The 16119-nt window shown below is 30.6% G+C and overlaps 2 protein-coding genes across 2 annotated transcripts in view; one reads left to right on the top strand and one right to left on the bottom strand.

Moving 5' to 3' along the window:
- Nucleotides 1-16119, bottom strand: part of Cog5 (component of oligomeric golgi complex 5) — a 345900-nt gene that overhangs the window by 265430 nt on the left and 64351 nt on the right. The window lies entirely within an intron of this gene.
- Nucleotides 2930-5940, top strand: Gpr22 (G protein-coupled receptor 22). The gene is made up of 2 exons (XM_027926496.1): nucleotides 2930-3000; nucleotides 4614-5940. The coding sequence occupies exon 2, from the start codon at nucleotides 4639-4641 to the stop codon at nucleotides 5938-5940; it is 1302 nt and encodes a 433-aa protein (XP_027782297.1). The 5' UTR covers nucleotides 2930-3000; nucleotides 4614-4638.

The following is a 16119-nucleotide window of genomic DNA, read 5'->3' as shown; positions in this document are numbered from 1 at the left end:
AAAGGTGAAAGTAAATGACTCAAGTTTTAACCACTAAAACTGTGCTATTAGCAATGGAATATTTTTTTAAAAAATCTTAGGGGAAAATCACCCTAGATCAACCCAATTAATATTTTGAATGAATGAAAAGAAGAAACAGCTGAATGAATACTGAAATTGTGACAACATTTAACACTTTGACATGTTCACAACAATTTGGAATATATAGAAATGACTTAAATACAAACTAGTTGAAATTCAATGGGGTTCAGTGTAGAGATGCAGTGGGTTTCTATTTGTAGAACAAAGAACCTCAACCAAAAACATATATAACTACTAAAATATTCACAAGTACAATTATCAAGGCTTTAAAAAGAATATAATATTTTTTACTATGTAAATCTCCCCCCTACCCACCCACCCACGCCTCCCTGCATTTTCTAATGTTTGGCATAAGTGACCAACAAACCAGAATAGAATACAGATTTTTAAAAGACTAATTTACTCATGTTCTATTTAAGAACAACATGCAATCACTTATAAATTCAGTCTTTTTAAAAAGCATCCTTACATAAAACAGTGGGGGGGAAATCCCGGCTATACATATGAAGCACAGTTTAAGCTCGATACAACTGACCAATCAAAATTAGTGAATGCACTGCATCTCTCTGCAGTGAAGAGAAGCGACAAGGTAGGCTGTCATTCTGCAAAAGCTGCTCAGAACAGGCTTTCCTCTGAAAAGCAGTGCAGTTCCTTTTTATAAAGACTGAATCTAAACGTTGTCTCTGGAGACAAGAAGCCTTCAGTATGTTAAATGACTTTATTATGTATTTTCAGATGCTTATTGATTCCACAGTAGGAAGAGTGAGAGACTGCAGCAGCCTCTAAGCAGCCTTACACGTTCCATACATTAGCAGTACTGCTGAAACAATGGCACAGTACAGACACATATTTTCATTAAGGTCATTTCTGAAGAGGTGTTTATAATCCTCTTCCCCCAGTTCTCTACAAACAAGTGAACAAAATGAATCAATCAAAACTGGAAATGCTTCAACTACATCAAGAATTTATCAAATCCTTAGCAAAGGTAAGATGTGTTCCTTCTTACAATATACAGCTGCTTTTGAAATTGGCATAGTGGGGTAAAATTGCTTTGAAAATTTTCAGTCTAAATTTAAAGTTTATGTGTTTATTTCTACTCAATGCTAGATTTGTAATTTTTAGATCTATTTCATTTAAGACATGATATATTTTAAATGCAATTTTTAGGATGTACTGTTAAATTGAAGAATAGTCTTGTTAATTACCTACAAAGACATCAGCTTTTAAATCACCTCAGACATACTAAATATTCTTAATGTGATCAATACAGTTTTTCTTAGGTGTCCAAAAACTGCTTATATTTCTTATAAGAACCATTTAGTTGTTATTTTTTATTCGATTTTATGTTAACATTATTATTGGGCATGGACATTGAAAATTATTTAATTTGCAGTTACATTTTGGTATTGCCTTTTATATTTCAACCACATGAGTAATTTATCAATGGAAATTTATAGTATCTTATCATGGAATCTATCTTAATGAGTTATAATCTACACCATGTGCTAATAATTAAGCAAGCTACCTTTTTACAGCTGTATATGTTAAATTTATTATAAAGACAAGGGAATGGCAGTATGTTTAGAGTATACAACTGTTTATAATCTGAAAATACTGGTTAACGTCTAAGAAGAGAGCAGAAATACTTTTAAAATACAGCCTTTCTCTCATGGTTATATTTATAATGCTTAACTCTACTATTAAGTAATACAATTTCTGCCAGGACAAGGGAGTATTTTATTTCAAGAAACTTAATTTTATGCATATAGCTATGGCTCTAGCAATACAGTTTCCTTACTTAGAGAACAAATACTATATGGCTTTAAATTAAAAAAAAAAAAACTGAAGTAACTTTCAAGTAATTAGAAATTGTTAAGAACCCTATTTCTTAACCATTTGTTTTCTTTTTCACAAGGACCCATAGCAGCTAATTCAGTATTTACAACCATCAATGTGAAGATTGCAACTGACTGAGAATCTCCCTAGCTCTCTGAACCACAAACTACAAGATATTTCTCCTAAGAAATTAAGGAGTTAAAATCAGGGAATAGCTCTATATTACTGCTGGAATATAACAAATCAACAGTATCCTAAGAAGATGCTACAAATAATAACTACAAAAGGAAACACAATATGATTACAAAAGCCTGGGGTGAAAAATGGTGAGCATTTTTAAAGGGGAAGTTTAACACACCAGAATCGTGGAAGCTATGGATTCCTGAAGAAACTATGAAATATGAGTCTCAAAAAAGAGAATGACTAATTTCACCAACAAGCAAAATGAACCTTATGTTTTCTACACTATTCAGCTATTCGTATCAATTGATGTGACTAATGGATTTTTCCATCTGAGCTTTATGACCAATTATGTATCCTCTTCTAATGAAAACAAACCAAATTAAATAGCACATGGTTTTCATCAAAACAACGTGGACTGGATTTTAATATAAAGAAATTATGTGATCAAGAAGTAATTTCAAAACCATGAGGACTGGTGTACAAAAAGATTTACAAATGTAACAAAAGGATGTCTAAATACATTTTAGAAGCTAGAAAACTTACATTTCCTTTTTTGTTTTCACATATTCTGGAAAATAAAGGGACACTATCATATATTCCCTCAAAGGGAAATTTCTATCTTTTGAGGAAGTTTCTCTTGGTGGTGACTTTTTAAGGCAAAACAAACACAAATATTATGTACTGTTCTTTAGAAATCCATCAGCTAACTAAATTTCATAATTTATGCAGTTGAAGTACTGGAGAGAAAATGAAAGAATTCCTACAAGACATGAAATAAAACACAGCTACTTCACTGCTGTCAGGTAAAAATTCATGTCAAAATCTGTCAATGATATCATGTATCAATTTGTGAAAATTTGCCATAGTGAACCAAAAGGCCCATAAGGCAACAGCAAACAGGTAGGTCAGAAAATGCATGCACCCCACCACACTGGTTAACATTTACAAAAGAAATTAGATAATTTTTCTTAATTATCATCAAACTTAACATTTCTGTTTTATTTAATTGTAAACATAACTGATGTGACAAAGACCTGATGTTTAATCTGTCAGTTCAAAAAACTTGGCACACTTAGAATTTTCCATTTTCATAAGATTTCAGTGTTAGCGAAGATCTTCATTTACGTGAATATGCTTCTATTAATACTTATACCACTCAAAAGAAATTAATATTATCATTTGTTTCTGGAACATTATCCCAAAATAACATGCAGAAATAAAACTATATTCTAAAACTTGTCAAAGTAAACCAAGTAAAAGGGTAACATAAATTCTTGAAAATAACTTTTATAATTTTATGTTTGAAATGTATTTTGCAGTCAAAATGATGTATCTGAAATGTTATAGGTGGTTTTATGATATCCAATTTTAACTTGAATATGTTGATTAGACATTTCAGCCTAGAAAATCAGGTATTATTTTTATAAATTACTCTAAACCCCTATGTATTAAAATATAGATTTGCATGAATTTTAGCAAAAGAACTTGTTTATTTTCAAAATTTTCTTCAAAATTAAACACTGGGTGATACATAAAAAAGGTTTCAGAGGTAATGTGCAACTTTAAAAGCTTCCTCAAAAAATGGGTTTTACATACTCCTTTTCCTTAGAATTTAATTTTTTACTTTAAAAGCTGTTTAAACAAATAAACTCAACTAATATATTCTTTTAAACCACTTCAAAAATGGCTATTTCTTAATATGTATTAAATTTCAATTTTCTCTTTCTATAAGATACAAGAGGGTGTGGTCACAAAATAAATCATTCATAGGAATGATTAGTACTCTTTTATCAAGCTTTGTGGCTTTTTGCTTTGGCTAATGTCCCTTGTCTTCTAATTTTTTAAGTTTGCACACTGAAAAAATTCAGTGAGCATATTCACCGTGATATGTGAAATACTTGCCACTTGCCTATTTTTGTGGTAAATAACTCCGAATATCCCCTAGCACACTGTTAACTTTTGACTATCAAAAGCAATAGATATGACAGTTTGAAACAAATCAGTGCTCTGTACCATATGTCATTTTAAATGAACACTTTCCCTGTTCGTTTAAAATCTCACAGGAATGATTACACCAACACTAATCATGCTAGAGCATATTAAAATAGCATATATTTTCTATCTACTCAAAACATTTTAAAATGAAATTTTAAAATAGGCTAAACTTAGTTTTGCATACTGGATAGTTTAATATACAAAAATATGCCTTCTCTCAAGAATAAATGTCTCATTTATTTCCAAAGGAGGAAAACCCTTTTAGTATATTAAGTAATTTTGCAATATAGGGGAACAATCCCCATAAAGTATTCCTCTGAAAGGAGAATGCAATTTCCTTTTATAACAAAGCAATGCAGTCTTGATGGTTTCTTAATTGTACATTTTCCATTAATAGCATACAAACATGAAAATTAAACTAAATACACAATAAAGGTTTTTTGATTACAAAGAATACATGTTTTATACGTCATTTAAGTTGCCAAATATCAAAAAGTTTATTTTATTTCACTTTCTAGGGAAAAAGCCAACTGCTCCAAAAGAATGTGTTTTTCTCCCATTCTGGAAATCAACATGCAGTCTGAATCTAACATTACAGTGCGAGATGACATTGATGACATCAATACCAATATGTACCAAGCATTATCATATCCACTAAGCTTTCAAGTGTCTCTCACAGGATTTCTTATGTTAGAAATTGTGCTGGGACTTGGCAGCAACCTCACCGTATTGGTACTTTACTGCATGAAATCCAACTTAATCAACTCTGTCAGTAACATTATTACAATGAATCTTCATGTACTTGATGTAATAATTTGTGTGGGATGTATTCCTCTAACTATAGTTATCCTTCTGCTTTCACTGGAGAGTAACACAGCTCTCATCTGCTGTTTCCATGAGGCTTGTGTTTCTTTTGCAAGTGTCTCAACAGCAATCAACGTTTTTGCTATCACCTTGGACAGATATGACATCTCTGTAAAACCTGCAAACCGAATTCTGACGATGGGCAGAGCTGTAATGTTAATGATATCCATTTGGATTTTTTCTTTTTTCTCATTCTTAATTCCCTTTATGGAAGTAAATTTTTTCAGTCTTCAAAGTGGAAATACGTGGGAAAACAAGACACTTTTGTGTGTCAGTACAAATGAATACTACACTGAACTTGGAATGTATTATCACCTTCTAGTACAGATCCCAATATTCTTTTTCACAGTTATAGTAATGTTAATCACATATACCAAGATACTTCAGGCTCTTAATATTCGAATAGGCACAAGATTTTCAACAGGGCAGAAGAAGAAAGCAAGAAAGAAAAAGACGATTTCTCTAACAACACAACATGAGACAACAGACATGTCACAAAGCAGTGGTGGGAGAAATGTAGTCTTTGGTGTAAGAACTTCAGTTTCTGTAATAATTGCCCTCCGGCGAGCTGTGAAACGACACCGTGAACGGCGAGAAAGGCAGAAAAGAGTCTTCAGAATGTCACTACTGATTATTTCTACATTTCTTCTCTGTTGGACACCAATTTCTGTTTTAAATACCACTATTTTATGTTTAGGCCCAAGTGACCTTTTAGTAAAATTAAGATTGTGTTTTCTAGTCATGGCTTATGGAACTACTATATTTCATCCTCTACTATATGCATTCACTAGACAAAAATTTCAAAAAGTCTTGAAAAGCAAAATGAAAAAAAGAGTTGTTTCCATTGTGGAAGCTGATCCCATGCCTAATAATGCTGTAATACACAACTCTTGGATAGATCCTAAAAGAAATAGAAAGATTACATATGAAGATAGTGAAATAAGAGAGAAATGCTTAGTACCTCAGGTTGTCACAGACTAGGAAAAAGTCTAATAATTTTCACCAAATCCACATTCAGAGGAGTTTTAGATTTGAATTGTAAAAAAAAAAAAAAAAAAAGATCTTACTGCCAAATATAAGAAAAACCATTTTAAGTAACGGTTATGTTGTAAATTTTCAATGTGAATGTCAATTAGATTAGCTCATATATAATCAATTTCTTCATTACTTAATGTATTTGTTGCATGGCAGTTTGTTAAAGTAAATATCATGTGTATATTTTGTCAATATTATGTCCATCAGAAGATATTCATGTAAGTCATATTTTCTAAAGAATAAATACATAGCCTTAAAACAGTGTATAACTTTAAAAAGTAACTGACACAGGTATTTGCTTTTTAAAAAAAATATATGAAGTGTATTGTTTCTAAGCCACAAACTATGAAGATATATTTATATGATGACAACTGGAATAGCATTTAACATAAAAACAAAAATTATAGGCTCAAAACAATTCAAGATTTTCTATACGACTAGGTTATGTTTCCTGATAGAGTATATTTGCTATAATGTTTGATGCATCCAAAATAATGAAGTGTGGTTAAAACTTCATTCTTTCTTTTGAATGTAGAAAATCATAGGATTTATTAGTATTTTAAAATTTATACACCAAAAACCAAACATCCCCATATATGCACACCAACATATGGAAATTTTAAAATTCAAGTTTACTATTAAAAAGAAAAAACTGATTTCCTAGATCAAGGATACTATGCCTATAAAGTACAAATGAACTGACAACAAAGGGAAGGAAGAAAAAGCTACAAAGCTTCCTTTTTCACTTTGCTTGATTCTAAGCCAAATGTTCTAGGTAAACACAGAATACTGGTGAAAAACAGTGCATTAAAATAAAGTTACTTTTGAACTTTATTCAACTAAATTCTGTTTGCATAACAAGTTAATTATACAAATCTAACTATTAGGAAGAGAAAAAAAGACTTTTATATCATTGTAGGAAAGCCTAACAAAGCCACCTGTTTCTAATTTTAGATACATAGCAACTTTAGAGCAATACAAATTTACACAATGTTCTTAAGCAATCATAGCTCCTAGTTCTTCAAAATACCATTGTTTCCACAATGAAAATCATTAAGGAACAACAAATCTCACTTTTTCTACTCCATCACACATAATTTAACTTTATGAATTTTTCTCTCCAATCCTAAATTCATGTAAGGAAGATATGAAATTACCAATTCTAACTACAGATGATAAGGATTGGAAATTTCATATCAAACATATTTTCCAACTGGTGTAATGTAATAATCTGGCAATGAGAACTAATATCACTATGAGAAAGTTAGCAATAGGTTATATAAAATAGGCAAGTACCTGCTATATTGTAATTGTTTAGCTAAACAATGGTTATTCTATTTTTTAACACTGTATCCACTAAATCAAGTAATAGTTCATTTTTACATTTAAAAATGTAGATTCAATAATATATCACTTTTATATAAATAAATGGGGTTCATTCAATCTAGTTTACTAAATACCCTAATCCCTGGAAAATGAGAACCATGCAATAGTTTGAATTCACTGAGATTACTAGCAAATTAAATAGCAATTTATTTCTGATAATAATGCTAACATAATGTCAAATCTTGGCAAAGGCCCAGTTTCCTTCTGCTGTATTTTCTACCGTTTTATGGAATTAGAGAAATGCTTAAATTTGATGAAATGTAGCATAAGCAAGTAATACTTATTTTTTGAAACCCTGAAGAGAAACTAACATCGTGGACACAAGTATTAAGGAAAGCTTTATTCAATAAATATATTTGCCACAATATCTCCTGATATCTTCATTTGTAAATGTAAAATGCATTTTATACTTAAACTTCCAAGTATAAATTAAACTTTTAATATTTAGTTTTATACTTTTAATAAAAATTAAAACTATATTTAAAGTCTTCATGTTAAGAAATCTTAACTCCTTTGTGTTTTAAATACTCTTAATCTTCATGTTTATAAGCATGCCAAAAAAAAAGTATAAAAACAGATTTCTAATATATTAGCCTAATAGCTTTCATGCATTCTCATCTTCCGTAATAACAAAATAAAAAATAAATGACACTGTTATAGCTTTGCCCTAAAAGCTACTATTTCTGCACTTGACACTGGAATAAAAACAGTTCACAAGCATTTTGCCCACCTATAGAGATGTTTCAAATATACAAAGTGCACCCACTGATTTACAACAAAGAAAAGTCATACCTATCAGACAACTGCTAATAGCTTTTTAACGTAATAAAAGAGTCGATAATATGTGAATGTAGATAATACTTCTGTGTCAAAAATTCAGCTTTCAAAAACAAGTCACAAATGTTTTCAAATATAGAGATAAATGAGAAAATAAGCTTAGACAACTTTTATTTTTTATTAAGTGTTTATTCTATGAAAAGATGAAACTTCACTTTCTTCAGGATGGCCACTGTCCCAGTATGTAAAAATTTCACCTTATTACTAATAATTTTACCCCAAAACAAAGCATTTTTTTGTTTTGCTAACTTTTTCCTGTTAGAATATAAGTTCTAAAAGCAAATGCAATATAGACAACAGTAAACTTGATACACTTCTTAAAACTAATTTTATATCCATGTGCTATAAATCAGAAACACAGATATGAATTTCCATATGCAAATTGAGTCAATTTTTCAAAAGGATAAGAATTAGAATTCTTTCTTTAAAAACTAACCTGAGTTCCAAGAGGTACGGAAAATTTCACTGCCTTCTTTTTTCTGTTTGCTCATTTAAGGAGGTTATTATTCTACCAACTACTACCTAGAAATGATGTTCAAACTTATTATGATAATTAAATTATTTACAATTATGCTTTTTAAAAAAAAATGCCATTCACAATAATTCTGGTTTTGCAACCATGGTAAGTCAATTTTTTACACATGTGGTCTGTTTTTTCATTCCCTAAATATTATAGCAAAATCTCACTTCTCTAGGCATTAAAAATCAGATACCTCATTTAAATGCTGTTAGACTTAAGGATGAAAATCTAAAATTATAAGTAATAGACCCTTTATAAGGTAAGGCTTTATTTAACTACAATAATTTCAAGACTATTTTCCAAAGTCAATAATATTTTTATTTTATTACATTTTATAATTATAAATTTAAGCATTGTAATCCAACTAACCTTTGAATTCTTACATATAGAAGGCAGTATTATGACAGAATATTGGATTACAGAAATAGAGTTATTACCCTCAAAAGCTTGAAATCTATAATCAAAGTTCAGGTCAAGTATCCCTTACCTGAAATGCAAACTTCAGATTTTTCTCAGATTTGGAATATTTGTATATGCATAAGACATATCTTGTGGGAGGAACCCAAGCCTAAATACAAAATTCATTTATATTTCATATAAATTTTACACACATAGCCTTAAGATAATTTTACACAATACTTTCGGTGCACTTGCATTTCAACTAAAATCCATCACATGAGAGCAAGTAGCAGAATTTTTCCCTTGAAGTGTCATGTTTATGGTCAACAAGCTTTGCATTTTGGAGCATTTTGGAATTTTAGGTTGGGGACGCTCAAAGCCATATTATAAAGTATAAAAACACCTGAAAGAAAAAACAGAATGTGGTAAATGCTATAAAAAGAATATTCAATTTCTTAATAAGAAGAGGATTGTACTGAATTTAAGAAAAATATAAACAAAAGTATTGTTGAGAAAAACTACTAAAGAATATTTTGGTAAAAGCAAAATGTTGTTTGGAAGGAAAGGAAAGCAGAAGTGAGAAGTTATCTAAAAAGTTAACTTGGGGCCATAAGATAGAAGGCCCAAAATGCCAGCAGAGATATCTGAACAGGAGATATAACAAAATGAGAATGAGCTTCCAAAAGAACTCGAACGCAATATGTAGAGACAGCTGATTATGTAAGACACAGAAGACAGAAAGTTACTGCCATCACCTGGATATGTAGGCCAAAAAATGATGACAATAGCCAGACCTTGTGGCATACATCTGTAATCCTAGCAACTCTGGAGGCTGAGAGGAGGACTGCAGTCTCAGCAACTTAGTGAGATCCTATTTCAAAATAAAAAATAAAAGGGCTGGGAACATGGTTCAGTGGTAAAGCACTCCTGGTTTAAATCTCTAGTACTAAAAAAAAGAAAAAGAAAAACTAATGATGGCAAACTGGCAAACAAGTGTACAGTTGTGTGAGAGGCAAATGAAGACAGAATCAACAAGGTGTGCCAACTGACTAGAAAGCCAAGTGGTATAAGAAACTAAAAATAGTAGCCACAAGGAAGATCATAAGAAACTAGGTTATCCTCAATGATGGAAGAACTATTTAATTATGCTTTGCATAAAGTACATAACAGGGAAAAAAAAAAGAAGAAGAAAATTTAATAAAGAAGCTCCGAAGAAAACTTAAAAGAAGAAAAATATAATAAAGTAAAACAAATAATACTGTTAAAGAATGTTCTTAGTTACTAGATTTCATTTCAAAATGAAATTTTCAAATGAATATTTTAAGTTGTATACTTAACATTGTGCAATTGGTTTATTCCATTTTCCCATTAAACATATCTTTTTCAGTAATTTTAATTTTAAAGAAATTATAAACAGTAAAAATATGCCAACATATACACAGGTAAAAATACAAATATTATCCTTTGTATTCCCCCCTAATAATTAATTATGAACATCCACTTACTTTATTATAAACATATCTTCCAAATTCTTTGTTAAAGGCGAGAAAAAGATAATTTCTAAATTTAAAAAGTTTAAATACATCAATATATCTAAAAGATAGTAATGCAACCTGTTTATATTATAATCAGTGGCTTCAAACTATACTTCAAGATTCCTTGGAAAATATAAGGAAGGTTTATATTTCTTGGCAAATAAAGCAAGTCATTTTTTTGGACGGAGGCAAAAAAGCAAGAAAAAGGCATAAAATACTGTGTTCCTTTCCTCCAAATAAAATGAGAAATACGGTAATTTTTGGAGACTATTTTCTTTACATTTTAGAGATGGGCACTTCTTTGTACTCTTTGTACATTCTTTGAAAGCAAGTCCCCTCAAGAAGCACATGAACTTCAAGGAAGTTAAAGATGAATTGACTTGTGTAAATATTAGGGAGAAAAAAGGGATCACAGACAGAATCATATAAGAGAAAATTCAGGAGATAATAAAAACCAGATAAAACTGAAAAAGATGTAAAAATAGGTGTTCAGCTACTAGAAAAATACAAATAGAACACAGAATCATAGGTTAGTCTTCAAATTAAGTTTTCTTCTGAGCTTTTTCTTATTTTTTTTTTGTTAAAGAGCAATAATTCAAAATTCAATTAAAAATAATGCAAAAACACTCCAGTTGACAGTCTGTACATATTAAAAATCTAATAACACATACTACCTCATAAACAGAATAAATATAAAAATATTACCAAACAATTCGTAGGTATTTGGAACACAGTGGTACTGAGATATAGAAATGGAAAATGGGCTTAGCACTAATATAAAAGCTATCATCATATAAGGAATATCCATTTTGCAGAAGAAAAAGTTAAGCAAACTACAATAATATTTTTCACCTTGCTCACGATAAAATAACATGTGACAATACCCATATCTCTACCATTCTAGGCACACATTTTTTACAGATCCCAATAAGCTGTATCCATGGCTTTCAAGCATGACAGCTTTGTACTTCCACCAGCAAGTGGTAAAAAGGGCTGTCATTCCTGTCACTGCCACCAACATCAGCTCTCTACCATTATCAAACCCTGAAGCATCAAGTACGATAAAGCAGGAGAGCTGAGTCTGTCTGGAATTAAGGTCATTTTCCTTACCCTGTTTCCATGAAAGTGATATGTCATATTTTTCTAAGAGGTAATAAGCAAGGCAAACTAACAAAGCACCTCCACCAGTTTTTCAGGATGAAAACAAAAAGCAGCAGACAGGATGATAGGATATAAAGAAACTGTTTTCCCTTCAGACAGCTGTGGATGTATAATGCAACAGATAGAAAATTAATTTTTTTAATTTAATATAAAAATGTTTCAATGTTTATGCTAACAAATGAGGGTTTTGACCACATTAAATATAGACTGTAGGAATAAGAAATACACTTGGAGCTGTCAGGAGATTAGATACATATATTGAAGTCAGTAATATTACACATGATCCATATCTTTTACTATAGACTGGTTATTTTGATTGGGTATGTGGTGTTGTACATGGATTAAAGAGAGAACAACTAAAAGATATGTATTTCCCTATAATATTGATAATATCTTAGATCAAATAAAAATGTAAAGAAAATCAAATTTACATACTCTACAGTGTTTTCATTCCAATTCTTTAAAAAAAATTGTCTTTTCTTTTGCTATTGAACAAAATATTAATAAACTATAGGCTACCTAACACTATAAAACTGTCTATTCCACACACTATAATAATAGCTATACTAACTATGATGTAGTGCTTTCCCCCAAAAGTCCCTGATTCATACTAACTGGTCAGTAAGTATTAGTAGAATTGAAAGTAAATAAATTTTAAGTTTCTCAACTTACTGTTGCATCTTGTTTAGAATAGTGTTTTCAAAATGCAATTCACCTATATCAGAGTCCTCTATAGAGCTTATTTAAAATACCAATCACAAAGGCCCTATCTCTGACTTACTGAATTAGAATCTCTAGAGTTGCAACCCTGAAAAAATCTGTGTTAAATAGTACTTTCTGGTGATTTTCATGCTACAGTTTAAGAACCACTTCTTTAAAAGCCAGTCTTTGTGGCTCATACTTGTAGTCTCAGCTACCTCCCAGTCAGGAAGTGGAGGCAGGAGGATCACTTAAACCCATGAGTTCAAGGTCCTCCTAGGAAACATAGCAAGACCCAACTCCAAAAGAAGCACTACTTTGGATAGATAGACTACATATCAAGATACATTCAGGCAGCTAATAAATAAAATTATACACACACAGCACTGAAAATAATTCAAATCATAGTGCCTTTCTATAGAGAAAAAATTTTTAACAATTCATTTTAACTAATTAAATTTTCATTGGATTATACATACTATAATCTAGTATGTCATAAGATTCCTAAAGATGAAAACAATGTTGTAGTTATTTTTAAGAAGTTATCAAAAAATCTCCTGGTTGGTTCCCTCATTTCCCCACCTCCAGTGTTGGGGATGAAACCCAGCACCTAGTGCATGTGCCTCTTATCTATACTCCCAACCTAAAAGTTTCACTTTAAAAACCATATACTTTCAGAAGACAAAATTGTACAAAAAATGAAACATGATACCATAAACTACTATACATTTTATTTCACTCAACCAAAACGGTTACTCATATAATTTCATGGCTAATGTTTGTCATTATATTTTCTTTTTCTGACCATATGTTAAGTACTATCTTGTGTATATCTGTTCATTTCAATACAAAAATATATTAAAGTATAATACTGGACACAGAGGATAAGGATTACCTCTAAAATAAATCTGCAATGAAAATATTGAAAAACTATAATATGTGTATATTTTAAACAGCTGTCACTCAAGTTAGGTAGTCTGAAATCAAACAATTTTCCTTTGTTATTATTTCCTTTGTAGCCTCAACAAAATTTACAAAGTATTCATCACATATTCACTGATAATTTTGTGACATTCCTGAATTTTCTATTCTTTCAAAATAGTTTAAGTAACACTGATACTTGATAATATATGAAATGTTACAGAAACACTACCCTATGAACATTTCTCATTAACTCTTTTGCTGATTTTTTTTCCTAACAACACTGACATTATCTTCTGTTATAATTCTTTTGATTTTTAACATTTTCACTAACTGAAGCATAGAACCAATCTATAACAGCTTACTATTGTTGAAAATGTGCTGCTAGGGAATATAATTTAAAAATAAAAAGATAAGAGTTCAGGCATTGGATATGGCTACCTTATAGAAAAGCATTTGCCAAATAATATATCCCTGATAAACAATGACTGCTATAGGATTTCCTGGATGCCTGTAAATCCCCTGCAACTGGAATCAAAATGACATAGATTTGTATATGTATATTGGAAAAAAGATTTACAAATTCAGTCAATATAATACAATACAAAACTAGCTGTATAATCCAAAACTAAAACAAATTTTATCATAGGTATTAGGAAGAAAGTAGGTAAACAAAATTGATAAATGTTATATACAACAACTGACACTCTACACTGTACTCTGTTGCCAAATACAGGTATTCAATAAATGACATGAGATACCCTACACAATTATAAAGTAGGCTTTTTGTTAGATGACTTTGCCTAACTGGAGGCTAATGTAAACATTCTGAACATGTTTCAGGTAGGCTAGGCTAAGCTAAAATATTCAGTAGGTTAGGTGGATTAAGTTCATGTTTGACTTAAGATATTTTAAACTTAAAATGGGTAACCAGAATGTAACATCATTTTTGGTTGAGAAGCATCTACATAAGACAACTTTAAAAAGTTAATAATATTAGATACAGGGGCTGGGGTTGTAGCTCAATGGCAGGGTGCTTGCCTAGAATGTGTGAAGGCACTGGTTTGATCCTCAGCACCACTAAAAAATAAATTAATAAACAACGATATTGTGTGTCCCTCTACAAGTAAAACAATATATACATTTAAAAAAAGAATATTAGATACAGTTCAACAAAGTGGGATAATAATTAATAAAATCAGAGCAAAGAAGATGACAAAAATGAAAAAAATGTTTTAAAAAACCTTTATGAAATGAACTTCACTTATGATAACTTATTAAGTTCTGCAAGAGGTGAGCCATAAACTGTTCCCTGTGCTTAATACTAGGTCATTTAAGGAGGAAAAAGGAAAGTCATTTAAGGAGGAAAAAGGAACTGATTACATGGCTCAGAATTCAAAGATAAAAATCATCTAGCTGCTCAGTAGAAATACAAACTACTGGTACTAAGACCAGAGAGCAGTGTCTTCTCACTGGTCTTCTCCAAAAATACATAATGTAGGGGGTGGGATTTTGGCTTAGTGGTAGAGCACTCACCTTGCACGTGTGGGGCACTGGGTCCAATCCTCAGCACCACATATAAATAAATAAAGGTATTGTGTCTATACACAACCCCCCCCACACAAAATTTTTTAAAATACATAATGTGTAAAGAATGTTTTCTAAAACTATAAAGATAATGTAAGTCTTATATGGTTATTTCTTATATCCCTCAATGTATTCAAATGGCCCAAACAATCTTACAGAAAAAGTAAAGAGAAGTTTCCTAAGACTGATGATTATAATTTTCCTCTTTGTTTAATAATATCATCAACTACAGAAAAAATTTGATAAAAATAACTACATGGGAATAAATATTATGTTGTCCAGATATAAAACCTTCAGTAATGCTAGTTTAATCCAAGGATACATTGTAGAATTTTTTTTTTCATTGTAGAATATTAAAGTAGTGAATCTCAACCATTTTGTAACATGTTTAAGGGGTCAATCAAATCCGAGAGAAAAGGAACAACAGTACTTTCAACTAAAAAGAAGACAGGTATTTTTAAAACAAAAATGGTCTACAGGTGATTCTAATGTACATACTCCTCCTTTCTCTCTCCCTTACACCTACTAACTTCAGAAATTCACTAGGAGAAATGCATGACAGATGAGCCTTCAGAAAAACTGCCCAGAAATATGCTTTTACAACAAAACTTTGAAGAAATTGATCAGCAGAGAAATGATTAAGTACACACTATAAATCAGAATAGCAACCTGAGTTTAGAGAAAGATTAAAACCCCTAGAATGCCACCTTATTCTTTGGCAAAGCTGGCTGTTACCAAATTCTGAAATGACAAGTTAAAAAATTCAATTTTCATTAACTTAAAAGAAAAATCTATTTTGCCTGACACTTCTGGTTCTCATTAAAATACCTTTCTACTGATGATTCAAAGATACAATTACAGTAGATACAATAAGACCTAAAAAAAGAGGGAAAAAAAAGAACCATGTTCTCAGCTACATGACACCATATAAATATTTTATAACTGTGGTTAAATACAGTAAATAAGATATAAGACACTGTTACTTTTAAATAGAGCATTCCTTTTTCAGTACCATCTATATTAACAAAAATGCTTATTGGTTTTACAACATAATGTCTCAACATGAATGTTTCTTAATAA

This window comes from Marmota flaviventris, chromosome 1 (genome assembly GCF_047511675.1).
Source record: "Marmota flaviventris isolate mMarFla1 chromosome 1, mMarFla1.hap1, whole genome shotgun sequence".
Taxonomy (NCBI): Eukaryota; Metazoa; Chordata; class Mammalia; order Rodentia; family Sciuridae; genus Marmota; species Marmota flaviventris.
The sequence above is the reverse complement of the archived record's forward strand: the minus strand, read 5'-3'. Positions and strand labels throughout refer to the sequence as shown.